This window comes from Lynx rufus, unplaced genomic scaffold (genome assembly GCF_022079265.1).
Source record: "Lynx rufus isolate CCGP_SWC_20201006 ecotype Redwood Valley unplaced genomic scaffold, mLynRuf1.p SCAF_5, whole genome shotgun sequence".
In the NCBI taxonomy this organism is placed as follows: Eukaryota; Metazoa; Chordata; class Mammalia; order Carnivora; family Felidae; genus Lynx; species Lynx rufus.
In genome coordinates, this window is record NW_025814867.1 from 147,411,981 (window position 1) to 147,438,509 (window position 26,529).

The 26,529-nt window shown below is 42.0% G+C and overlaps 2 protein-coding genes across 7 annotated transcripts in view; one reads left to right on the forward strand and one right to left on the reverse strand.

Moving 5' to 3' along the window:
* Positions 1–13,357, reverse strand: part of GART (phosphoribosylglycinamide formyltransferase, phosphoribosylglycinamide synthetase, phosphoribosylaminoimidazole synthetase) — a 28,030-nt gene extending 14,673 nt beyond the window's left edge. Inside the window, exons 1-10 of one of the 2 annotated variants that reach the window (XM_047099297.1) lie at positions 13,265–13,357; positions 10,315–10,500; positions 7,395–7,490; positions 6,778–6,952; positions 5,435–5,546; positions 4,525–4,593; positions 3,921–4,046; positions 1,416–1,503; positions 1,108–1,193; positions 508–676 (exon numbers count right to left, since the gene is read on the reverse strand). In XM_047099297.1, the coding sequence (XP_046955253.1) occupies positions 508–676; positions 1,108–1,193; positions 1,416–1,503; positions 3,921–4,046; positions 4,525–4,593; positions 5,435–5,546; positions 6,778–6,952; positions 7,395–7,490; positions 10,315–10,459 (1,066 nt within the window). In that variant the 5' untranslated portion in view covers positions 10,460–10,500; positions 13,265–13,357. The remainder of the gene's footprint in view (positions 1–507; positions 677–1,107; positions 1,194–1,415; positions 1,504–3,920; positions 4,047–4,524; positions 4,594–5,434; positions 5,547–6,777; positions 6,953–7,394; positions 7,491–10,314; positions 10,501–13,264) is intronic. The other variant, XM_047099298.1, reaches the window with a different exon arrangement.
* A 1,013-nt stretch (positions 13,358–14,370) lies between these two features.
* Positions 14,371–26,529, forward strand: part of SON (SON DNA and RNA binding protein) — a 32,998-nt gene continuing 20,839 nt past the window's right edge. For all 5 annotated transcript variants that reach the window (XM_047099394.1, XM_047099395.1, XM_047099396.1 and 2 more), the window contains exons 1-3: positions 14,371–14,485; positions 17,518–17,684; positions 19,731–25,667. In XM_047099394.1, the coding sequence (XP_046955350.1) occupies positions 14,409–14,485; positions 17,518–17,684; positions 19,731–25,667 (6,181 nt within the window). In that variant the 5' untranslated portion in view covers positions 14,371–14,408. The remainder of the gene's footprint in view (positions 14,486–17,517; positions 17,685–19,730; positions 25,668–26,529) is intronic.

Genomic DNA, 26,529 nt, shown 5'->3' on the forward strand with positions numbered 1-26,529 from the left:
TGTTTTATTTAGTATCATTTAACAAGAGATACCTCATTTCCTATAAAGGCAAACAGAAGAGAAGGCTATTGTTTTGAAACTTTTAATTCTGACATCCCAGTGACTATGGGGTATGCTGCAAATGGAAGAGGGGGTGGGGTCTAGTTGTGATGCTTCTGGGATGTGTCTCACTGATGTAGCTTCTACCAATGTTCCTCTGACTCTCATAAATTCCCTTTATCTTCCTGGCTCTTGGAGGGTGGAAAAGAAAGAAACAGCAAGTGATATTCTAGAAACCTGGCTAGGCCTACTTAGGTCTTCTTGTGAGGAAGAGAAACTGATGGCAATTCTTTAAATACAGTAATTCTGGATATTTGAAACCCACATCCAACATGGTTAAAAATCCCTTCAAGGTTTCTGATGGCCTTATACCCGTAAAAGGCACAGAGCAGAGCACGGGAGGAAGGCCTGCTGTAACACAGGTTACTTGTTGCACTCTAATCCCACCTTTGGTTCCCGGGTATTTACCTGTTATCTCCACACCCTTGGTGTAATCTCCTGGGTAGCCCTTACTTGCCATCACGACAGTTAGGGCGGTGCGGTTTTCCAGCCAGACAGGCAGAGATGTGTGGAGCAGGCCATCAAAGGTAGACTGAATCACTTCATAAAGATCACTTTTAAGCAGCGGGAGGATCACCTGGGAAAACATAAATCAACATGGCAACTGAGAGAAACTTTAGTTCTCTCTAGACATTTTATTCACTGAGATACCAGCAGAACCTGCACATATTTCTTTCTTTTTTTTTTTAATTTTTTTTCAACGTTTATTTATTTTTGAGACAGAGAGAGACAGAGCATGAACAGGGGAGGGTCAGAGAGAGAGGGAGACACAGAATCTGAAACAGGCTGCAGGCTCTGAGCGGTCAGCACAGAGCCCGATGAGGGGCTCGAACTCACGGGCCGTGAGATCATGACCTGAGCCGAAGTCGGACACCCAACCGACCAAGCCACCCAGGCGCCCCTGCACATATTTCTTAAAGGTAATTATTTCCAGGCTGATAAAATCCTGAGATTAAGAAACACGTCAACAAAGTACCACTTTATATACTGTCTTTAATTATTACTCACTTGGCACTCTGGATCACCGAAACGGCAATTAAACTCCAGAACTTTTGGGCCATCCTTGGTCAGCATTATACCAGCATAGAGGACACCTTCAATGAAAAAGGAAAAAAAAACCCAAAAAACTATCATGAAAACATTGTATCGTGACTGAAAATTAAAGTATGTTTCTAACACTCGAAGTTTTGCACTAACCATGGCAAACTTTACAACAGGGCTCAATTAAAAGGTGGTGAAAAAAGAAAGTGGGGAAGTTTTGTCAAGGTGAAAAGTCGCTCCATGAATAATGCCCACAGTGACATCAGTGTGCTCACCTGTGTATGGCATACCCTCCTGCTGCATGCCATCCACTGTCCTCTGAAGAACTGTATTTTTTATTTTTAGCAGCAAATCCTTGGAAACCTGGGGATCATATAGGAATATTTAAATATAACTAGGTATTAAAAAAATGTCTTATAAGCAGTACTATATGGGACAATGAAAACTATCATTTTTTACTACTTCAGATAAGCTGACTACTTTATTTACTTATTTTGGGGAGAATGCAAGTGGGGGATGGGCAGAGAGAGGAGGACAGAGGATCCAAAGTGGGCTCTGTGCTGACAGGCTGACAGCAGCGAGCCCTATGTGGGGCTCGAACCCACAAACCTCAAGTTCATGATCTGAGCTGAAGTCAGAGGCTCAACCGACTGAATCACCCAGGTGCCCCTAGGCTAAGCACTTTAAATTCATAAGCTTTTAAAATCTTCACATTGACTCTTTAAGTATTTAGCCTTACTTTTATAAAAAGGAAAGAAAACCTCTGAGAGATAAAGCAGAAGCTAGATTATGTATTATTTACTGATCGGGGTCAGCTGCTGTTTTATGACTAAGTATTAAATCATCTTTACTAGTAAACCTATAGAATTCCAAACGTGTACACACTTAAAACTCACTAAAAAGTTTCCTAAACCATAATAATAGTAAAAATGAAAAAAGTTCCCCTCCCACCTTGAGGCTCTTTTGTATCCTTCTAGTATGTTCTATGCCTATTCCATAAGCCTATAAAATTAAGAATGTGAAAGTTTATAAATTACAAAAATTAGACCTAGACATAGTTCTTTTTTAAAAAAGATTTTAGGGGCGCCTGGGTGGCTCAGTCGGTTAAGCAGCCGACTTCGGCTCAGGTCATGATCTCGCGGTCCGTGAGTTCGAGCCCCGCGACGGGCTCTGTGCTGACAGCTCAGAGCCTGGAGCCTGTTTCCGATTCTGTGTCTCCCTCTCTCTCTGACCCTCCCCCGTTCATGCTCTGTCTCTCTCTGTCTCAAAAATAAATAAACGTTGAAAAAAAAATTTAAAAAAATAAAATAAAAAAGATTTTACTTTTTGAAGTTTTAACTAATTTCTATACCCAATGTGGGGCTTGAACTCAAAACCCTGAGACCAAGAGCTGCATGCTTTATTGACTTCGCCAGCCAGGCGCCCCTAAAGATAGCTCTTGTACTAAAATCACTTTTATTGAATAGTAGTTTTAATACTTATGAAACATTGGGGTGCTGGGTGGCTCAGTCAGTTGAGTGACCCACTCTTGATTTTGGCTCAGGTCATGATCCCAGGGCTGTGAGATCAAGCCCTACATCGGGCTCCCCACTGAACATGGAGCCTGAATAAGATTCTCTGTCCTTCTGCCTCTTTCCCCCGCTTTTTCTTTCTAAAATTAAAAAACAAAAATCTTAACAGCTTGAAGTAAATCCTGTTTTATTTTTAATCTTTTAATCAATAAAAGTGTGTATAAGGCACTACATATACTATCAGCACAAACAACTGTGACTAATCATCAGTGAAAAGAATGGGTGAGTTTCTGAAGTGCTAGTTCTACTTAAAAGACACCTAATGCAATTCCTTATAAAAACTGTCCAAAAATTGTTTGGAAACATACTTTATGTACTCATTATGAAGTACAGAAACCATAAAAACAAATTATAGTCTGACATGGTTCTCAGTTCATCTCTTTCACACACACAGACACGCACACATTTAATGAGCACTTATGTGCTAGGCCTTGGATATCCAAAGATGATTAAAAAATAATTCTAGGGGCCCCTGGGTGGCTCAGTCAGTTGAGTGTCCAACTTCGGCTCAGGTCATGTTCTCACAGCTCCTGAGTTCAAGCTCCGTGTCGGGCTCTGTCCTGACAGCTCAGAGCTTGGAGCCTGTTTAAGATTCTGTGTCTCCCTCTCTCTCTCTGTTCCTTCCCTGCTTGCACACTCTGTCTCAAAAATAAACATTAAAAAAAAATTTTTTTTTTTTAAATTCTGTACTATAATTGGCTCTCATGGGTTAAAAACAGGGTGTAGAGAGCAGGAGCTAGAAGGATTTCAAACCACAGTTCTTCAAGGACTTTACAAAAGGTTTTCACTCATTCATTTATATTTTTATACAATTTATTGTCAACTTAGCTAACATACAGTGTGCTCTTGGCTTCAGGAGTAGATCCCTGTGATTCATCACTTACATACAACACCCACTGCTCATCCCAACAAGTGCCCTCCTCAATGCCCATCACCCATTTCTACCGCCCTCCCCCTATCCGCATCAACCCTCAGTTTGTTCTGTTTCTTATGGTTTGCCTCCCTCTCTGTAACTATTTTTCTCCTTCCCTTCCCCCATGGTCTTTGTTTCTGAGTGAAACTAGAAGAGATACTTGTCATTTAATAGGAAATCCAAGTTGCTGATTAGTAGCATCACGTACAGAAAACAGACAGAAAAACATGGTCCAAGGGCTCTTTGAGAAGACCAAACCATGACTGCTGAACTTGAGCTGGACTTCTGGGAAGTACCTGAGGTGCCGGACAATAGGCTCCCATTCCCCCTGTGTTGGGGCCGTGATCGCCCTCCAGCAATCGTTTATGGTCTTGTGCTGGGGGCATGGGGGCCACGGTCCTGCCATCAGTGAAGCACAGACACTGCAGAGAAAACAAAATAAGGAGACCTTAATAAGGAGAACTAGATGTACCATAACTCTAATCAGGAGAAAAAAAAATTTTTTTTTCAAGTGAGTTGAAACATAAGTAACCCTAAGCTATTTACATCAAGAATCAAAAGATTTTGTATACTCAGTTTCTGAAGGGTCTATAATTTTTGAGCGAGTTAGGAAAAAAAGGTAAAGCTAATTTCAAAGTGAAATATTTCAACCTTTCCCTCCTTAAATAATAGATGATAAAAACCCAAGTCCTCTACTGATATACTGGGTGTGATTAAGAGAGAATAAATTCTTTTTTCACTTGCATCCAAAAATACTAAACATATACAAATTCCTTTGTAGGTGCTGGGTTTATGCTTTCAGATGAAGCAACCAGAATAAATAAAATCTTTTTGGGGCTCATAGATCAGGTAATACAACTTCTCATACTCTGTAAGAGCCCAGAAGATGAATACACTTACAGAAACCTCTTCTCCTTCAAGAAGTTCTTCAATGACAATTGTTTCTCCAGCTGCTCCATAAGCTTTCTCCTTGCAGATGAAAAAAAAGAAAGTTAAGCTTTTAATATTTACTTAATGGGCTGTTGTCATTTTTCACAATTTCTATTATGAACCAATTCTAGTATTGTAATTTCCCCTTCCTTTTCTGAAAGCCTCAAAGGAACATATGATGTTTTCTTTTTTGTTTACTTATTTAAGTAATCTCTAAACCTGATGTGTGGCTTGAACTCACAACCCTGAGATCGTGACCCTCAGACCCTCCGGCTGAGCCAGCCAGGCACCCCATATGAATGTTTCCTATTTTGTCAAGTGGCAATGATACAGAGCTAGCACTGGTACAGATGAAATGAACACATCATTAACACTCTTCTGGGGATCTGGCTTTCCAGTTTCAAATAATGTAACAGAGAAGCAGATTTTTTCATCATTACCATTTAACTCTTATGTGTGATTATAATTAGAATATGCTTGCCTAGAGAATCCTGTGAAAATATATTTTGACAAGTGAGATCAATAACCAAGATGGATCATAAAAGAAAAGTAAGGGTATTAATTCCACGCTTCACTTCTCTTAGACCTGGGACATAACAAATACTTGTCTTCATAGATGGCTGAGAATTTGAATGTTCTGTAGTCTGAGGATTTTCTATCTTCCATAGCAGACAACAAAGCATGCTACAACTTACTTCCAAAGAATAGCATCATGGTTTAGCCATCAGTGTAGATTTGTAAAAAGCCTTTTATAGAGATGGATTATAATATACAGTATTACAACAAATAACTGATGGGTTTGCTAGACTGTGTCCTTGAGACACAATTCATAAACTTACAAGTATTCATCACAGTGTGACTTTTCCAGAGAACAACCTACCTGCATGATCTCCTGTACAGCCCTGCAGGCTTCTTCTGTGCTCTTTGCAACAATCACCCCTTTCCCAGCTGCAAGACCACTGGCCTTCACAACCAAAGCAGGGAAGTCTGCACTGTAAAGACAGAGTCGTCTTCAACATTTAATAAATCCTTACAAAAGTTTAAAATGCTCTAGGATGTTATAATGATAAGCTATAGCAACTGAAAAGCAGAAAGAAAAAAAAGTGCTTGTACCGACATCATTTTGATACTTCCTGCCAGGATTTTTTCCCCTATGTATTCCTTTAGAGTCGTGATCATAAAGTACATACAATTTTGCTTTTTTCACTTATCATGAGATCATATAGGCAAGGTCTTTGGAAACTGAAGCAGCTGTATAGCACAGGTATGGAATGATCCTTAGGAATAAAGTAGTGAATTGTACTCTCATTCTAGAAGATGTAACTGTGTAAGACCAGTGTTAAGTGTGGATATATAAGTCGTTTCTGAGAGTACACAGAAGAAACTGTTCTTGGTAGTTTCTTCTGTTGGATGGGAGTGGAGATCTACAAGGAGACTTACCCAAAATAAGTAACAAAATTGTTACTTACCCAAGTCATCTGGCTATAAGAAAATAATAACATTCAGTGTCTAAAAACCCTATAGGATGAAAAATAATGAAACTGACTCAACTAAAAGGAAAACATACCAGATAAAAGGGAGAAATGTCAACAAAAAAGGGCAAAGGCATGTACCTACCATCATTTGTTAATTGCTTTATGTTTTTATTTTATCTCTTTTGAGAGAGACACAGAGAGAGAGAGCGAGCTAGAGAGCAAGTAAGGGAGGGGCAGAGAGACAGGGGGACAGAGGATCTGAGGCAGGCTCTGTGCTGACAGCACAGAGACGGATGCCTAGCTCAAACTCACTAAGTGTGAGATCATAACCGCAGTCAGACGCTTAGCCAACCGAGCCACCCAGGTGCCCCTAATTGCTTAATATTTTTAACACAACAAAGAACAAGAATGTTTCGTCTTTTTAGATCTCAGTCCAGGTGGCAGAAGGCTAAGTGAAGATTCCTCACTCTAGTTAATTATTTATGAAAAAGCCAATATCCTTTATGTTGTAAGATGCCACTGTGTCAGTTTGGCTGTGAAAGGAGAGCCTGACTGCTGAATCAAATGTTATCTTTTCCCTTAGAAACTCTTCACTTATATTAAAAAAATTCTTCTTTCTGCAAGGCCACAGAGTGTACAACTATACATGCCCAGGGTCCTAACCTACACAGCATGAGTTCCCCCCCCCCCCCCACAATTATCTTACTATAAACCTGTGACACAAAAGTGACCTGTATCTTCTAGCTACCTCATAATAAAGCTGCAGGCCTCCTCAGGTCTGGTGAAAGCTCTCCACCGTGCGGTCGGGATTCCGTGTCGGTCCATAAACTCTTTGGCAAATCTCTTGCTGGACTCTAACTGAGCTGCTTCTGCTGTGGGACCAAAGCATCGCACTCCTGCAGAGGTCAGGTTCCCAACAATTCCTATTGATGGAAACAGGCAGCCTTAGGTGAACCAAGGTCTCTGTAGGGCCTTCTGACTCTGAAGAATCATGATTAGACTAAGTCTATAGGGACATAAAGCAGATAAGTAGTGGCAGAAAATAACTAGATTATTCATATTGTCTCCAGGATAGAAACAGAAACTTTAGTACCATGTGATTCAAACCCAGCAAAAATGATGTGCTGGAGTCAAGTGCAGGATTATTAAATGGACACATAAAATGTTTCCCACAGTTGCAGATTTGATCTTTCATTCATCACATTACTGATACATTAGGGAAAAAAAACGTAGAATCCATACATTTCAAGAGGGTGAAAGCTCTTTTTCCAATGTGATAGAAGATTAAAAATCCTCATCTTAGATGATCTCTAAGCTCCTGTTGGCAATGCATATATTATATTGATAAATAGAAACAAACTTTACCAGCAGCCAGAGGTGCCTCTGGTCCAACAACTACGAATTCAATGTTCTCATCTTTGCAGAACTGAGCAAGGGCAGTGTGATCACTTATCGAGATGGCTGTGAACAGAAAAACAAACCCATCTCACTTGATAAAACATTAACAGTCATGCCGAAAAACAAGGACTTTATTTTTAGATGCCTATTAACTATTGGTTTTCTTTTACAGATACAGATGATAGTTTCACTGTGAGATATTCAGAACCTACTGCATTAAACATAGCTCAGTCCTCCATCACTACAGCCAGTTAGATGACAATACCAGTAAGCTTCCCAAAGAGCTATTGAAAGTCCTTTGTCACACTGATTGTAAGCAAAAAATGTACCACAGGATATATTCAGAAACTGTCTTTTAATGTCATTTACTCAAGATTTACTGAGAACCACTATATGCTAGATTCTGTACTAGTCACTCGGTTAAGATACTAATAGAGTCCCTACACTTAGGATGCTTGTGTGGGAATTTTGGGTAATAAATATGCAAGCAAAAAAAAAAACCAAAAAACAAAAAAAACCAAGTGTGAACAAATCAGGCAAATTTGATGTCAGATGAATTGGGAGGCTATTCCAGGAAGGGTCTTTGGGCAGAGATGTGTAAGGTACGAACTGAATGATAATTTTAAGACCTAGCTTCCTTCTTCAACCCACAAGTCAGGTAAGTTTTCTCAATGGAGTTCTAAATAATTAGCAGCAGGATCAACCATATGCAAAGTGTGGGTTGATTCCATAAGCACCCTCATGCTTCACTGTATCTGGACCACCATTCTTTTTTGCTTTTGTTTTTTAGATTTATTTTTTTAACATTTATTTGAGAGAGAGCAAGGGTGCACACCAATGGGGGAAGGGCAGAGAGAGGGAAAGAGAATCACAAGTAGGCTCTGCACCGTCAGCACGGGAGCCTGACAGGGGACTTGATCTCATGAACCACGAGATCATGACCTAAGCTGAAATCAACACCTGGATGTTTAACTGACTGAGCCACCCAGGAGCCCCTGGACTACCATTCTTAAGTTGGCTGAAGTCTTAAACTATGATGTTTGTGATGTGTAGGGGGTAAGTGCAGAAAGAGTAGGGTTCTCAACTTGTGAGCTGCCTGAGTAGGATAAGGATAGAAAACCACGTACTCAGGGTTGGTATCTGCTAACACAACTGGGCTGAGCAGAGCTGACTACATCTGCACAGCAGAGAGTGGCAAGAGAAAAATACCTATCCTGTTGCTACAAGTGGTAGCAGTCTCATGGCAATCTTGAGAGATTCTCATGGGCCAGTCTACAGGACATCAACTGTTATTTACACAGAACGTGCCAGTTCTTCAATAAATACATTAAGATACCTCACCCACAAAACTAAGAACCAGGGAAGCAGATGTTTCATTTATCATTTTTTCTTTTTGGTCCTCTGTACACAATTATCTTCTCCCAGTTTGTGGCTTGTTGGGCCTATGTTCTCTCCATAAATATTATGTGCCATACAGGGTACTAGGCATGATGGATGCAATACAAAAACAAGACAGATGGGTTTCTTGCCCTCATGTAGCTTACAATCTAGAGCTTACGTTCCTGCAGGGAAACGATGATAGGAGACAGACAACAGAAAAGTAAATATGTACAATGGTTCATGACTGAAAGCATATGAAATGGGGTGGGCATGCTTTACCTAGAAGTTTCAGGCAAGACCTCTTTGAGGAGAGAACATATAGACTGAGACCTGAATGACAGGGAGCCAGTCATGCTAGGGGTGGGAACAAATACCAAGTTCAAGGCAGCTCTGTTTGGGAAAATGGCAGAACTGCATGGACAGAGAGCACACTGAAAAAAATACAAAGGACATAAAAGATCAGGCTGGAAAGTGATACAGGAGCCAGACTGCAAAGGGCTTTGATAGTTAGGAGTTTGAGTTCTATTCTAAGGAAGTCACTAAAGAATTTAAGGTAGTGTAAGAACTGAACATTTTTTTTCACTTCTACCAGTGAAAGAGATAAAGGTTGAGGTCTATTATGGACTCAGATTTGCCAAAATTTACTTTTGATAGCACCGCTCAACTTTTCATTTCCAAAAATACACATCAAAACGCCTTTACCCTTAGGCACCTGTGACTTTTTCAGTGGATGTATTTTGTAACGTTTATAGTAATTTAAGATAAAGAAATGCTACCCTCTGAACAAGATACCTTTTTTTTTTAAGTAGGCTTCACACCCGTGCAGAGCCCAATGCGGAGCCTGATCTCACATCCCTGAGATCAAGAGTTGGATGCTTAACTGACTTGAGCCATCCAGGTGCCCCTGAATAAGATACCTTAAATTTACAACATACAAGTACTTAAATTACCACATACATCTTTAGGTTAAGAAAAACATTCAAATATAAATAACTATCGACTCTATAAAGAACAGATGTGGTTGACATTTATCATTTATGATTATTAGCTATTACTCCCGACTTTATTTTTTTTGTATTTAAAATTTTTTTTTAAAGTGTATTCATTTTTGAGAGACAGAGTGTGAGTGGGGGAGGGGCAGAGAAAGAGGGAGACACAGAATCCAAAGCAGGCTCCAGGCTCTGAGCTGTCAGCACAGAGCCCGACGCAGGGCTTGAACCCATGAACTGTGAGATCATGACCTAAGCCCAAGTCAGACGCTTAACCAACTGAGCCACCCAGGCACCCCTACTTACTTGTTTTTTTGAAAAAGAGCACATGTGTACGGGAGAGGGGTAAAGGGAGAAAGCAAGAGAGAATCTTAAGCAGACTCCATGCTCAGGGCGGAGCCCAACACAGGGTTGCATCTCCTAAGTGTGAGATCCTGACCTGAGCAGAAATCAAGTCAGACACTTAACTGACTAAGCCACCCAGGCGACCCTTACTCCCCACTTTTAAAGATGATTACCAGTATTTGAAATCTTTTCCAAGCAGGCAGTGCCTGCATTGCCCGGGGCAACCAACACATGTTTGACACGATTAGACTGTGCAAGTTTCCAGGCCAGTGTATGTTCCCTTCCGCCACCGCCAATTATAAGTACGCGGGCTGCCATTGCTCTGTCTGCAAAGCAGGAATTCCAAAGGAAAATAAAAGCTGCAGAAAGAAAACCACAGTTATTTTATAATGCATAAACTTTAGAAATCACAATTTGTAAATATGATTTAAGTGGTCACTTGTAATCCTACAAATAACATTTTACTCCCCAGATTTATTTATGAAAAATTAGGGATCATAATTTGAGATGACAATATTCATGAGGATTAGGGAGGTATGTATTTATGGAATCTCCACCCCTGATGTGGGGCCTGAACTCATGACCCTGAGATCAAGAGATGCATGCTGTAATGACTGAGCTAGCCAGGCGCCCCAAGGTAGGTATTTTAAAAATGAGGCAGACTGGCCTAGAGCTAGGTTAAGGAATTAAACGGTGACTTCTAACCTGATTTAAAAAAAAAAAAAAAATTTCCTATGAATAATCACCTTTCTTTAGGTTTTACTTCACTCTTTTTGAAATTTTTTAAAAAGTTTATTTTTTGAGTGAGAGAGAGAAAGGCATGTGAGCGGGGGAGGGGCAGAGAGAGACGGACTGAGAAAGAATTCCAAGCAGGGTCCACTGCCAGTGCAGAGCTCCACACAGGGTTTGAACCCACAAACCAGGAGATCATGACCTCAGCCTAATTCAAGAGTCAGAAGCTTAACCAACTGAGCCACCCAGGTGCCCCTACTTTTCCTCTTTTGAAAGATTTGCAATCATCAATCCTTAGTTAAACAAGAATCCTAACATTTCAAATTTAAACCTCAAATTTAATATACCTGCTTTTAAATCTTGAGATACCACAGGTAAGACTTTAAAGTTATCATAAACTGGAAGAAATATTTAAGATTGGGGCTTGTATAGGGCCAGAGAGTAAATATTTTCATTTCCATCTTTGAGGGTCATGTCTATGGTAACAGCTCAACTCTGTCACTGTGGCACGAAAGCAGCCATAGACAATACAGAAATGGATGAACATGGTTATGTTCAGTGAAACCTTACATAAATAGGCAGTGGGCTGTAAGTCATAGTTTGCCTATGTTCCGCTCTAAGCAGTAGGAAGCTATCATAGTCTCATAAAGAATAATCATTGAGTGTGTTTCAATAAAACTTCATTTATGGACACTAATGTGAATATCTTACAGTTTTCAAATGTCTTAAAAATATCATTCTTCCTTTAAATTCTTCCTAATCATGTAACAATTGTGAAAATTGTTCTTATTTGGTGAGCTGTACAAAAACTGGTGGCAGGAAGGATTTGGTACAAGGGCCAGTTTGCTGACTCCTGATTTAAGAAGTTAGTGCAATATGCTAGAAGGTTGGTACAGAAGGCAAACTCAAACTTGAACACGTCTCACCATAGCTCTGGCATTTGATTCTCAGCTGGACAGATATAACACCTATCTCAACTCAAGTCAGCAGTGTAATCTTGGCTAAACTCTTACTACCTGTAATTCGATTTCTTTACATCTTAAAAGATGGAAGGAGAACTTGCTTAAGAAGCTATATTAAGGGTTAACTGAAATAACATTTTCTTTGAAATGACATTTATAAACAGTTAATACAATTTCTGACAGCAGCAATAAATGCGAGCTTGTTATATTTTATTACTTTTACGTAAGTTGATACATTAAGAGATACAAGTACTAACAGGGAGAGAAAAGCCAAAGGAATAAATACTTGTCACACTAGTCTACTAATTTCTAGAAGACGTTTCATTAGGTAGAAGGCAAACTGAAGACAGCAGAAAAGAAAACTGAAATCAGTAACTTCTTGAGTGATGCTAGGATTACATATTTACAGAAAAATCTAGGCTGGTAATACAAAACACTTACAACTTTTAAGCACTTACTTTGTGCCAGATGCTATTCTAAATGCTTTTCACGAGAATTGCTTCACAATCGTAAGAATTCTATGAGGTAGCTACTATAACCACCCCACTTTACAGATAAGAAACTGAGGTCCACTTGGGTTAAACAACTTGCTGTATGTCACACATCTAAGAGGAAGTGAAGCCTTGATTCCAAAGTATGCAATTTTGCTTTGGATAGTCTTCACAGTTGAGATGATGATTACTTAAAATTTGAGGAAGAGAAAAGTCGCTATTGTCTCAGACAAAAGCTATTTTTAACAAAAAAAAACAGCCTTGCCACGTGTATCAAAACACCTGAAGTAAACAAATTTTTCTGAATTCTAGAGAAAAAAAAAAAAAAAACCCAAACATTTAGTTTGGATGAGGGGCACTAAAGGAAAACTGTCCTAGCTGCCACAGCGGGTCACAGAAATTGCATTAGGATCCAGCCTGAAGGAATCCACACCACGGATGGTGAGGAGGCCTGGGCTGCAAAGTGCTTTGGTTTGGGTTGAGACTGCCCCTTACTAGCTGGGATACCTCGAGGAACTTAACTTTCTTGGGCCTCGGCCATCTAAACGGGTAGCTTAAAACCAGAATAAGAGAGTCAGGTAAACCAATTGAGAAGGACACGGTGAATGATATAAAGCAGAAACCAATTACGAAAGTGGACTAAATCTGCTACAGACCAGGGGGTGCATCAAGAAAAAATATGCATTTTAGGCTTATGACCTAAAAAAAGGCATCAAAATACAGACCCATAAAAAAAAAAAAAAAGAAGACCCTGACATCTTAGAAGGGAGGGAATGTGAAAAATCCAACGTCAACCTCGGTCAAAAGAAGTGAAACGCACATGGCCCACCCACACCCACGGCACTTAAAACCAAGACGAGAATCCCTACAGTCAAATCGGTTCCTACAGTTTCATCCAATTCCTGATAGTAAATTCCCAAACCGAAGCATAGGCGTACTTTACTTAGAACCGGAGAGGGCTCCCGCAACGACACAGGGCGGTCCTGCAGCTCACGCTTACACGCTCACCCGCGCGCTCCGAGCCCGGGCGCCCGCCGTGCGCCGGAAGTCGGCCCAGCGGAATCCGGCGGGTGCCTCTACCCACCCCCCCCCGCCCCGCCCCGCGGCCCGCGCCACCCCATTGGTCAGCGCGGCCCGTGGTGGCCTCAGCGAGGTAATCAAGTGTGATTCCCTCTGGCTCTAGTGCGCGGCCTGAGCTTACTCCACAGTAATGCTACCAAGACCTTGCGCGTTTTATAATTGATCATTACACTATCGGGGGCCACGTATCGTCTCTATTCATTCCCCCTTAGGAGGCCTCACAGCTCTGAGGGCGGGGGGGGGGGGAGAGTCGCCAAAATGCTAGACCCACGATTAGCTTATTGTGTGTTGCTAACGAGTCAGAGCTGACTGGCTACTACCGAGAACCTCCTGACACGCTCGACTCCCGACGAGACTAGAATGCACCAGACTTTGAACGGCAGGTCGCCTAAGATCTCTGCCCTACTGCTTTAACAAAAAAAAAAAAAAAAAAAAAAAAAAAAAGGCTGAGGACGCCATAAGAGAAAGATGGGGGTAAAAACATGTCCTTCGTATTCACACCACAGTGGGGCGGGCGCAGATTAATGGTTTTCCGGATCCATCTCCCTGCCAAAACACAACTTGGCGCCACCCGGGAACGGCGGAAGCCCCGTATCAAAGCACGTAGCCCTTCTTGCTCCCTTTTGTCATGCTATTTAATCTCGAGTATTTAGTAAACCTCTTAAGCCTCCCCAAACACTGTTGGAGATTGACAACGTAAACTGACACAGCCGCCTCAAGAGACGCTTCTCCTGTAATGGCGCCTGCGTCAGTCACTAACATGGCGGACATAGTCGTGCGCGGCGCAAACGTCAGCACCTCTACCCCAGCCGCTCAGAAACAGCGGAGGAGAACTAGGCCGTGCTCACTGATTGGTCCAGAGGCGGAGCGTGCCAGTCCAGACGCTCCCGCAGAAGCCAATCAGGACGGCGAGAGACGGAATTGGCCGCTGCGCCTCCTCCCGAGGCATGCTGGGAGCCTGGAGGACTAGCGAGGAGGAGTTGAGAGAACGGAGCGGACGCCATGGCGACCAACATCGAGCAGATTTTTAGGTCTTTCGTGGTCAGTAAATTCCGGGAAATTCAACAGGAGCTTTCCAGGTAAACGCTTCCCAGACTCTTCTGCTCCCAAGGGACCGATAGGGCCCCGTGTAGCCTTCCGTGGCACCCTTCTTCAGAGACGCCGTCGTTCCTCGCCTCAGGCCCCGCTACAGCCCCGCCTGGGCCTGGGATCCATTTTCCGGGCCCTCCCCCCCCCATCCGCTCCCTCCCTTCCCTGCGAGGAACTTTGTCTTTTCCGAGGTAACCCCAGACTCCCTCTTCTAGAACCGGGTTGTGATGTTCATTTTTCTTTCCCGTTTGGCCATCCTTTACCATTTAGCTACTCGTAGGCCTGGTTGTCCACCAGGGACGGGCCTAGTTCCTGCCTCAGCTCCTCCTCCGCCGCCGCGTTTCCCCTCCCCCTCTCCGCCTCCGCGGATTTCGCCGGCCGGTGCCTCTGACCGGAAAGGGTCTCTAACGGCCGTTTCTTGAGTAATCTTAAATCCGCTTTATTATTGGCAAGCTTGAGATCACTTTGGGGGTCGGGATCCTTTAATTAGATTTGGGCCCTAGGGTCCTGTGGCTTCCACCAGACAGCATTCCTAATGGATTAGAAATTGAAGTGAAAGCTCAAATTAATGTTAGGTACTTTGACACAATATTCGAGGTGAGGACGGGAGAGTATTTTCACTAACAATTTCGGTTGGAAAGTAGGTTTCTGTTGACGTCTAATTTAATTTTTTTGTTGTTGCTGCTTCTGCCCCAGTTGACATATATGATCAACACGCTACTTTTGCCGTTGCGTTAGACCTTACATAGTTTACCCTTGGTTTCAAAATTTGGGAAGAGATTTCCAAAGAAATAGTTGTTTACTGACGAGGAAAATGGTGTGGGTCATGATGTTACGTGGTTGTCTTTTAGTATTTTTGCTTCATGTAACGTAGGTATTCCGAGTTCAAGTGTTTTTGCTCGTTATATTTTGAAAGTTTAGAGTAATAGCATGAATTTGAAAACGCAGTTGTAAATTAAGTGCTGAAATTAACATAGGTTTATTGGGGCAACGGTATATAGTATCGCTAAGATTATTTTTTTGTAGGATATTTTGTTTAAGAAATCTATACGCTCACTTATTTCATCGCTGTTTAAAATTTTGTCAGGTGTTAGTGATTTTAGATGATAAGAAAAGACCAGAGGAATATAATTTTCTGAAAATTTTAATAGTTTTATCGGACAGTTGTGTTTGCTTATTATAATGTCTTCTTTTTATACCTTTTAAAAATCAGTTATTGTATTTGAAAAACAAGTGTTTTATTGTAAAAACTTGAGAAAAAATAAAAAATTAGAAAGTGGGAAAACCGCATAATGTTTTTTATGTTCTTTCATTTTTTTTCCCTGTGTGTACAGATGCACATACATATTTTGTGAATTGTGATATTCTTGTTTTGTGTTGTGTTTTCACCTGATCGCGAACAAGTTTCTTTTGTCCCATTCTCAGTCGTCTTTTGGGACCTTTTTTATGGTTTCATAGAATTCTTTTGTAGGAATGTATTGTTGGATATTTAGATGGTTTGAAATTTTCATCCCTTTTCAGTAATTGAGATGAATATTTGATGACTTAAAGATGATTATAATCTTTTTTTAGTTATACTTTGGTTTTTAAATCCATGGCTTAGTAGTAAGGTGCTTGATTATGTGTACGTGCTTAGGAAAAGAGTAAAAGAAGCTCTAGAAAGTCTAAAAAGAATATTAGATAAAGAAACTTATTATTGGGAATATTCAGCTTCTTGTCAAATAAGTAATAAGTTATCAGTCTGAGAGCAAAATTTTGATTATTCCAGTGAGCTATATTTGCCATATTTTCCTGTGTATTTTTACATATATCAATTTGAGTAAGGGGGCTGATGTTTAAGTAAAGTAAGTTATTTATTGTGTATAGATGGTTGTTAAGAAAGTATAAGCTCTGGTTTAGAATACCAGCTTCACCTACTAGTAACTATGTGAACTTCAGTTTGGTTTCATCTCTGTGGGTCATTGTCCTCATTTGTAAAATCAGAATGACAGTGGTAATCATAGAGTTTTGTTAGGATTAAATGAGTTAGGGAATGTAGACCCATGACTCTAATTAATAGTCAATAAGTGTTAATTATTATGTGACCCATTAAAAAGCCAAGTGTTCTAAATTTAGTTAACTACTGATTTTTTTTGTTTTTTGACCATTTAGACATTTATCAGGAGTGAAGCATAATTGGTCGGTTTTTGTTAGTAGGTAAATTAAATGAGTGTGTTAAAATTATTTTTCAAAACAACTCTGTTAACTTACACAAAAATAGTAAAAATGACTAGCTAAATGACATGCTTCTCATGTCCAGATTCTTACGGCCCTGTGAATTGAAAACATGTTGAGCCATCTATATTAATTTACTGTTAGTGAAATAAAATGTCACTTGTTTCCCATGAGTTTTTTTGAACACCAGAAAATACTAGGATTCTTGACAGTGGATAAAAGCTATATAAATGTATTTTTAGTTTTAAACTTCATGGCATTTCAGTAATTTTAATCAGTCTAAACCTGATCTGAGGCTACAGTTTTACCCTTTTTACTTAATGTGCCTGTGGTAACTGTTCCTTGATATTGTTGATGCTGATTGTGATCCATGTACAGGTGTGGTTTTATTGTGGCTCTAGTTTTCTATCATAATGTTAGGTGGTGTATTTTTCTTTGGATATGTGATTGTGATCAGTAGGTTTTTTTCCTCTGAGATAAAAATGCAAGTCAACCCGAATCTAAATCAGTTTAGGTTTCTGGGAATATTTTATTATTTATTTTATAAGGAGCTTAGAAACCTCTTTTAAAGATTTTTTCTTAATTTTCATAGTTCTGAAAACTAAGTTATTGTGTAAAAATAAAGATGTACCAACTTTGAGTAGTGTGAAGGAGGCACTGTTGGTGGGGAATATCCTCTGAAAGAAATCCCAAAATGGTGAAATGTATGAACAGTATAAGATTATTTTAATCAACTGAGTTATAAATATTAATGTATTATATAGTGTGGTAAAAGTATTAATGAATTTTGAAAACTTTTCTTGTCAAGTGGAAGGAATGAAGGCCAGCTCAATGGTGAAACAAATACACCTAATGAAGGAAACCAGGCAGGTGATGCAGCTGCCTCTGCCAGGAGCCTACCAAATGAAGAAATAGTTCAGAAGATAGAGGAAGTACTTTCTGGGGTCTTAGATACAGAACTACGATACAAGCCAGGTAAGCTGGGGATAATCAGCTGTCTTAAAAACTAAGGTTTTTAATTAGTTAACAGTATTATTTTTTTATTGCAGGGTATTTCAAAGTGTTTATTAGACTTTACTAAATTTTACTTTAGTAAATTTTATTTACTGAAGACATTGTTTAAATTTTTCTGTGACAATATAGTTGTACTGTAATGTGAGCAAATACTTAATTTGCTTTGCTGGTGGAATATTATAAATGTATTTGATTCGGTCTTGTGCCTCATTGCTAGGATTCTGAAAGCGGGTTTTCATTGAACAGTTGTGTAAATGTCAGCTTTGGAAGGGGCAGGAGCCTGGACCAAATCTGTAATGATTTTACAACCCTAGGAGGTTTTAGTTTAAAGCGCAAGGTTAGAGATTGCCTTGTTTTTGCATCTACTCCTCCTAAAAACGCAATGGATGGAGAGGAGTCATTGCTTTGGTATTTAGTGTTTTGGAAATTAAAATAATTGATGTTTAGAAATGAAAGACTTATGATCAAGTACAAAAAGAACTATCTTCATTTAGTTTTAGAAATGGGCGGGTGGTACGGTTTTGTTTCTTATTTGAATTGTTTTTGATATAGGACATGGTAAAAACAGCATAGACTTCAGCTATACTTAGGTTTATGGTTGTAGCAACTTTTTTTTTTGAAGTATAATTTAGCTAACTAGCATGAGGTGCGTGATAACTAGTAGAAAGTAATTAATTTTGTTTTAGAATAGGTCTTGTCACGGATTGATTCATTTTCTCTGTAATCTTTTTTGGTTATTTACTTATTTTTTGAGAGAGAGAGAGCTAGAGCATGAGTGGGGGAGGGGCAGAGAGAGAGGGAGACATAGAATCTGAAGCAGCCTCCAGACTCTGAGCTGTCAGCAGAGCCCAACGCGGGGCTCGAACCCACGAACTGTGAGATCATGACCTGAGCTGAAGTTGGACGCTAACCAACTGAGCTACCCCGGCGCACCTAAGTTTATTTTTGAGAGAGAGAACGAGCGGGAGCAAGCTAGAGCACGAATAGGAGAGGGGCAGAGAGCAATGGGGAGAGAGAATCCCGAGCAGGCTCCTTGCTGCCAGCGCAGAGCCCAGCTTGTGGCTTGATCATAACCTGAGCCGAAATCAAGAGTTGGCCATGTAACCAACTGAGCCACCCAGGCCTCCCTCCCCAGGTCTAGATTTCTGATTAGCTTTTCTGCGATGACTAAAATTTATCTAATTGGATATTGGTATTAGAATAAATTTACCTGGTTGTAAAGTAGAAAAGAAGTTATTTTCTATTTCAGAAAAGTGCAGCGGTTTTAAGTTAAATGTAAAGAGGTAGAAGAATTTCTTTTCTAAGTGACTTATTTTTTAAGTAAAAACATTAAGATTATTTTGGCAATTTTAGAGGAGGGTGGGGGGGGAGGTGTTTATTAGAATGTAACACGGGTGTGATGAAGTAAAGTTCACGTTTGGTGTTGATGCTTTACATTAGTTGTTTAGCCCTTCGTATACTGCATAAAAGCACTCATTAGCATTTGCACATATTAGCATTTTAACTCACTTTGTCCTCTAACTTTAGGAGACAGTGTCAGTAATTTGGCCAAGTCCATTCATCTAGTGAGTGGTGATTGAGTCAGGATTCAAAAAACAGATAGTAAAAATTGTTTAATGAGTGTATCTTTTATAGCAATTTGAATTTTAACAACCGGTAATACAAAGTATTCTTTGGTAAGTGTAGTTTGAAAGTATTTTGCCATGTTTTGAGAGTTGGAGAAAAAAGTTTTAAGCTTAATAAAACAGTAGAAGTCTCAAGTTTTTATGATAAACTGATAATTTTTTTTTAAGTTGCTGATAATTTTAGACTTTAGTTGTAGAAAGAAATATTGGAAAAGTTTGTAGGTAATTGGTATATAGAAAATAGTTTACTTAGTAACTTTATTTAACAAAAAGTATTATACGATGGCATTCTAATATGGAATATGAGTCTCATTTATGTGATATATCTGAGTTTACATTGGGGAATGTTTGACAAATTAAAATCAGTTTCCCTTACTTTCAGACCTGAAAGAGGCCTCCAGAAAAAGTAGATGTGTGTCAGTACAAACAGATCCTACTGATGAAATTCCCACCAAAAAGTCAAAGAAGCATAAAAAGCACAAAAATAAAAAGAAGAAAAAGAAGAAAGAAAAGGAAAAAAAGTATAAGAGACAGCCAGAAGAATCTGAATCAAAGGCAAAATCACATCATGATGGGAACATAGATTTAGAATCGGATTCGTTTTTGAAGTTTGATTCTGAACCTTCCGCGATGGCACTGGAGCATTCTGTAAGAGCGTTTGGCCTTTCCGAGACCAGTGAATCTCCTGCAGTTGTGTTAGAACCTCCTGTGGTATCAATGGAGGTATCAGAGCCACATACCTTAGAAACTCTGAAGCCAGCTACAAAAACTGCAGAACTGTCAGTTGCATCAACATCCGTAATTTCAGTGCAGTCAGAGCAGTCTGTGGCAGTCACGCTGGAACCACCCATGACAAAGATTCTGGATTCCTTTACAATGGCACCAGTGCCCACTACAACAGTCGTGCTAAAGTCACCTGAGCCGGTTGTCACAATGTCTGTGGAATACCAGATGAAGCCTGTGCTGAAATCTTTGGATACCACACCTGCAGAGCAATCAAAGATGCTAGAACCGCCAGTAGCAAAAGGGCTAGAGCCACCGGAAACCCTTGTGGTATCATCCGAGATCACTGCTGAGGTGCACCCTGAGCCGAGTACATCAACAACAGTGGATTTTCCAGAGTCATCTGCAACTGAAGTGCTCAGATTGCCAGAGCAGCCTGTAGAAGTACCGTCGGAGATCGCAGATTCACCCATGACAAGACCACAGGAGTTGCCGGAGTTGCCCAAGACCACAGCGTTGGAGCCGCCGGAGTCGTCGGTGGCCTCAGTGGTGGAGTTGCCGGGGCCACCTGCGACCTCCAAGCCGGAGTTGCAGGGGCCCCCTGTGACTCCATTGCTGGAGTTACCTGGGCCCTCTGCTACCCCGTTGCCAGAGTTGCCAGGCCCCCTTTCTACCCCAGTGTCTGAGTTGCTAGGGCCCCCTGCGACAGCAGTGCCTGAGTTGCCGGGGCCCTCTGTGACATCAGTGCCACAGTTGTCGCAGGAATTGCCGGGGCTTCCGGCACCATCCGTGGGGTTGGAGCCACCACAGGAGGTACCAGAGCCACCTGTGATGGCACAGGAGTTGCCAGGGCTGCCTGCGGTGACAGCAGCAGTAGAGTTGCCAGGGCAGCCTGCGGTAACGGTAGCAATGGAGTTGGCCGAACAACCTGTGACGACGTCAGAGTTGGAGCAGCCTGTGGGGATGACAACGGTGGAACATCCCGGGCAGCCTGAGGTGACGACGGCAGCAGGGTTGCTGGGGCAGCCCGAGGCAGCGATGGTGCTGGAGTTGCCAGGACAGCCAGTGGCAACGACAGCGCTGGAGTTGCCAGGGCAGCCTTCGGTGCCTGGGGTGCCAGAGTTGCCAGGGCTGCCTTCGGCAACTAGGGCGCTGGAGTTGTCAGGGCAGCCTGTGGCAACTGGGGCACTGGAGTTGCCTGGGCAGCTCATGGCAACGGGGGCACTGGAGTTCTCGGGGCAGTCTGGGGCAGCCGGAGCCCTGGAGCTTTTGGGGCAGCCTCTGGCAACAGGGGTGCTGGAGTTGCCAGGGCAGCCTGGGGCGCCAGAGTTGCCTGGGCAGCCTGTGGCAACTGTGGCGCTGGAGATCTCTGTTCAGTCTGTGGTGACAACAACGGAGCTGTCAACGATGACCGTGTCGCAGTCCCTGGAGGTGCCCTCGACGACAGCGCTGGAATCCTATAATACGGTAGCACAGGAGCTGCCTACTACATTAGTGGGGGAGACTTCTGTAACAGTAGGAGTGGATCCCTTGATGGCCCAGGAATCCCATATGTTAGCTTCTAACACCATGGAGACCCATATGTTAGCGTCCAACACCATGGACTCCCAAATGCTAGCATCCAACACCATGGATTCCCAGATGCTAGCGTCCAACACCATGGATTCCCAGATGTTAGCCTCTAGCACCATGGACTCCCAGATGTTAGCAACTAGCTCCATGGACTCCCAGATGTTAGCAACTAGCTCCATGGACTCCCAGATGTTAGCAACCAGCTCCATGGACTCTCAGATGTTAGCAACCAGCTCCATGGACTCCCAGATGTTAGCAACCAGCTCCATGGACTCCCAGATGTTAGCAACCAGTTCCATGGACTCTCAGATGTTAGCAACCAGCTCCATGGATTCCCAGATGTTAGCTACCAGCACTATGGATTCCCAGATGTTAGCGACCAGCACCATGGACTCCCAGATGTTAGCTACTAGCTCTATGGATTCTCAGATGTTAGCATCAGGCACTATGGACTCTCAAATGTTGGCCTCCGGCACCATGGATGCTCAGATGTTAGCATCTGGTACCATGGATGCCCAGATGTTAGCATCTAGTACCCAAGATTCTGCTATGTTGGGTTCAAAATCTCCTGATCCCTACAGGTTAGCTCAGGATCCTTACAGGTTAGCTCAGGATCCCTATAGGTTAGGTCATGACCCTTACAGGTTAGGTCATGATGCCTACAGGTTAGGGCAGGACCCATATAGATTAGGCCATGATCCCTACAGACTAACTCCTGATCCCTATAGGATGTCACCTAGACCCTATAGGATAGCACCCAGGTCCTATAGAATAGCCCCCAGGCCGTACAGGTTAGCACCAAGACCCCTGATGTTAGCATCTAGACGTTCTATGATGATGTCCTATGCTGCAGAACGTTCCATGATGTCATCTTACGAACGCTCTATGATGTCCTATGAGCGGTCTATGATGTCCCCTATGGCTGAGCGCTCTATGATGTCAGCCTATGAGCGCTCTATGATGTCAGCTTATGAGCGTTCTATGATGTCCCCTATGGCTGAGCGCTCTATGATGTCAGCTTATGAACGCTCTATGATGTCAGCTTACGAGCGCTCCATGATGTCCCCAATGGCTGACCGATCTATGATGTCCATGGGTGCCGACCGGTCTATGATGTCGTCCTACTCTGCTGCTGACCGGTCTATGATGTCATCGTACTCTGCAGCTGACCGATCTATGATGTCATCTTACACTGCTGATCGTTCAATGATGTCTATGGCAGCTGATTCTTACACCGATTCTTATACTGATACATATACGGAGGCATATATGGTGCCACCTTTGCCTCCTGAAGAGCCTCCAACAATGCCACCATTGCCACCTGAGGAGCCACCAATGACCCCACCTTTGCCTCCTGAGGAACCACCGGAGGGTCCAGCATTACCTACTGAGCAGTCAGCATTAACAGCTGAAAATACTTGGCCTACAGAGGTACCAGCATTACCTCCTGAAGAGTCTGTATCACTGTCTGAACCTTCTGTGAGTCAAAGTGAGATTTCAGAGCCTTCGACATTGCCTGCTAATTATTCAGTGTCAGCATCAGATCCTTCAGTGTTAGCATCAGAGGCTGCTGTTACTGTTCCAGAACCACCATTAGAGCCAGAGTCTTCGGTTACATCAACACCCATAGAGTCTGCGGTAGTAGCAGAAGAGCATCAAATTGTTCCAGAGAGACCAGTGACTTACATGGTATCTGAAACTCCCATGATGTCAGCTGAACCAACTGTATTAACATCAGAACCTTCAGTTATGTCTGAGACAGCAGAAACTTTTGATTCCATGAAAGCGTCAGGACATGTTGCCTCAGAGGTATCTCAGTCCCTCCTGGAGTCAGCTGTGACTAATCCAGAGCCATCACAGAGCACTCTAGAGCTGCCAGCCATGGCTGTCTCAGAGCTACCAGCTGTGGCTGTCCCAGAGCCACCAACTGGGACTGTTCCAGAGCCCCCAGCTGTGACTGTCTTGGAGACCCCAGCCATGGCTATCCCGGACCCAACAGCTATGGTGGTCTCTGACTCAACAGCTGTGGCTATTCCAGACCCACCCACAGCTGAGGCTGTCCCAGAGACTGTGGCCTTGGCTGAGTCAGAGAATGTTACCATTTCTGTGCCAGTTGTTTCTGCCCTGGAGCCTAGTGTGCCTGTCCTGGAACCAGCAGTGTCAGTCCCTCAGGCTAATGCAGTTGTTTCAGAACCATCTGTTTCAGTGCAAGAATCCACTGTGATAATTTCAGAGCCTGCTATCACTGTCTCAGAACAGACCCAAATAATACCGACTGAGATAGTTGCAGAGTCTACACCAATGATACTGGAGTCTGATGTTATAAAAGGAGTGAATTTACTATCTGGTGATCAAAGTCTTACTCCAGAGATTGGCATGCAGGAGATTCCCATGCATTCAGATGAAGAGCCGCATGCTGAAGGACACCTGAAGAATGACCCTTATGAAAGTGATCACGGTACAAATATAGACCTTAACATAAATAATCACTTAGTTGCTAAAGGGATGGAACATGACACAGTGTCTGCTGCCGCCACTGGTGCTGTTGGTGAAATTGGTGAAGGGAATATTTTATCCATCGGTGAGACTAAACAATGCACAGTATTGGATACATGCTCTAGTGTTAGCGAAGCTGATGGAGGAACTCTATCTTCTGCTGGTCCCTTTGCTCTTGAACCTGATGCAGTGGGAACCACTAAGGGTATTGAATTTGCTACAGCATCTGCTCTCACTTCAGTTAGTAAATATGATGTTGAAGTATCTTTAACCACTCAAGATACTGAACACGACATGATAATTTCCACTAGTCCCAGTGGTGGTAGTGAAGCTGACATAGAGGGACCTTTGCCTGCTAAAGACATTCATCTCGATTTACCATCTAATAATTTTATTAGTAAGGATGCAGAAGGACCATTACCTATAAAAGAGTGTGACCAGACATTAGCAGTTGCTCTCAGCCCTAAAGAAAGTAGTGGAGAAGATAAAGAAGCACCTCTCCCTACTAAAGAGATACTCTCTGATTCAGGATTTTCTGCCAATATTGATGATATTAATGAAGCAGATTTAGTGAGACCATTACTTCCTAAGGACATGGAACGTCTTACAAGCCTTAGAGCTGGTATTGAAGGACCTTTACTTGCAAGTGAGGTTGAACGTGACAAATCTGCTGCCAGTCCAGTCGTAATCAGTATACCAGAAAGAGCTTCAGAGTCCTCTTCAGAGGAAAAAGATGATTATGAGATTTTTGTAAAAGTTAAGGACACACATGAGAAAAGTAAGAAAAACAAGAACCGGGACAAAGGTGAGAAAGAAAAGAAAAGAGACTCCTCATTAAGATCTCGAAGTAAGCGTTCCAAGTCTTCTGAACATAAATCACGGAAGCGTACCAGTGAATCTCGTTCTAGGGCAAGGAAGAGATCATCGAAATCTAAGTCTCATCGCTCTCAGACACGTTCAAGGTCACGTTCAAGACGCAGGAGGAGGAGCAGCAGGTCAAGGTCAAAGTCCAGAGGAAGGCGATCTGTATCAAAAGAGAAGCGTAAAAGATCTCCAAAGCACAGGTCTAAGTCCAGGGAAAGAAAAAGAAAGAGATCAAGTTCCAGGGATAACCGGAAAACAGTTAGAGCTCGAAGTCGCACCCCAAGTCGTCGGAGTCGGAGTCACACTCCTAGTCGGCGAAGAAGATCTAGATCTGTGGGGAGGAGGAGCTTTAGTATTTCCCCAAGCCGCCGCAGCCGCACCCCAAGCCGCCGCAGTCGCACCCCAAGCCGCCGCAGCCGCACCCCAAGCCGCCGCAGCCGCACCCCAAGCCGCCGCAGCCGCACCCCTAGCCGCCGCAGCCGCACCCCAAGCCGCCGGAGAAGATCAAGGTCTGTGGTAAGGAGACGAAGCTTTAGTATCTCACCAGTAAGATTAAGGAGATCACGAACACCTTTGAGAAGAAGGTTTAGCAGATCTCCCATTCGTCGTAAACGATCCAGGTCTTCTGAGAGAGGCAGATCACCTAAACGTCTGACTGATTTGAGTAAGTAATTTTAAAATTTATTGGCATTGTAATAGAGGATGATACAAATCCATTTTTTCTGATCTTTGAGTCAAATGGAATATTTTGGGTTATTGGCTTAGGTAAATATTTATATTTTTAAATTTCCATATAGGTGGCTCTTGGGCAACATGGGTTTGAACTGGATGGGTCCACTTATACGTGAATTTTTTGATAAAGTATTAGCATTGTAAATGTGTTTTCCTTAATGGCTTTCTTAATGTTTTTTGTAGCAGACAGCATGTAATACATATGCAAAACATATGTTAATTAGCTGTTTATGTTATCAGTAAGGCTTCCAGTCAGTGGTGTACTATCCGTAGTTAAGTTTTGGGGGAGTCAAAAGTACATGCCATTTTCAAGTACGACGGTATCAGTGCCTTTAACCCCTCTTGTTCAAGGGTCAACTGTAATTAGATTATGGGTTTTAGAAAACTTAGGGATAAGTAAATTAGTAATTAGAGTTAAAAAGATGTGCTTTGGAGTGTATTAGAACCAGGGTGTTTACATACTTGAATGTTTTTACATACTTGAAGTTTGAACTATTTCCTGTAACTGAAAATGGAAAGTAGAAGTCTAGTTAAAGATAAGGCTGGTATACGCTGAGCTTGTTTTACTGCATGTATGCCAACATAGATCCTTGAACACAAGCCTGAAATTACAGTGTGTATTTTTTTTTTTAAATAAGTTCCATGATTGAAAATGGCAACACAGGGCTGTTAAATGTGTGCAAAGGTAACTCTGATTGGTATAACGGGTAATGGAAGTGAGTAGGGAATTTTGCACGGTGGGGAGTTCTTTTTTATCTGGGTTGGTGATAATAGCAAAATAAGGTTTTAAGTTT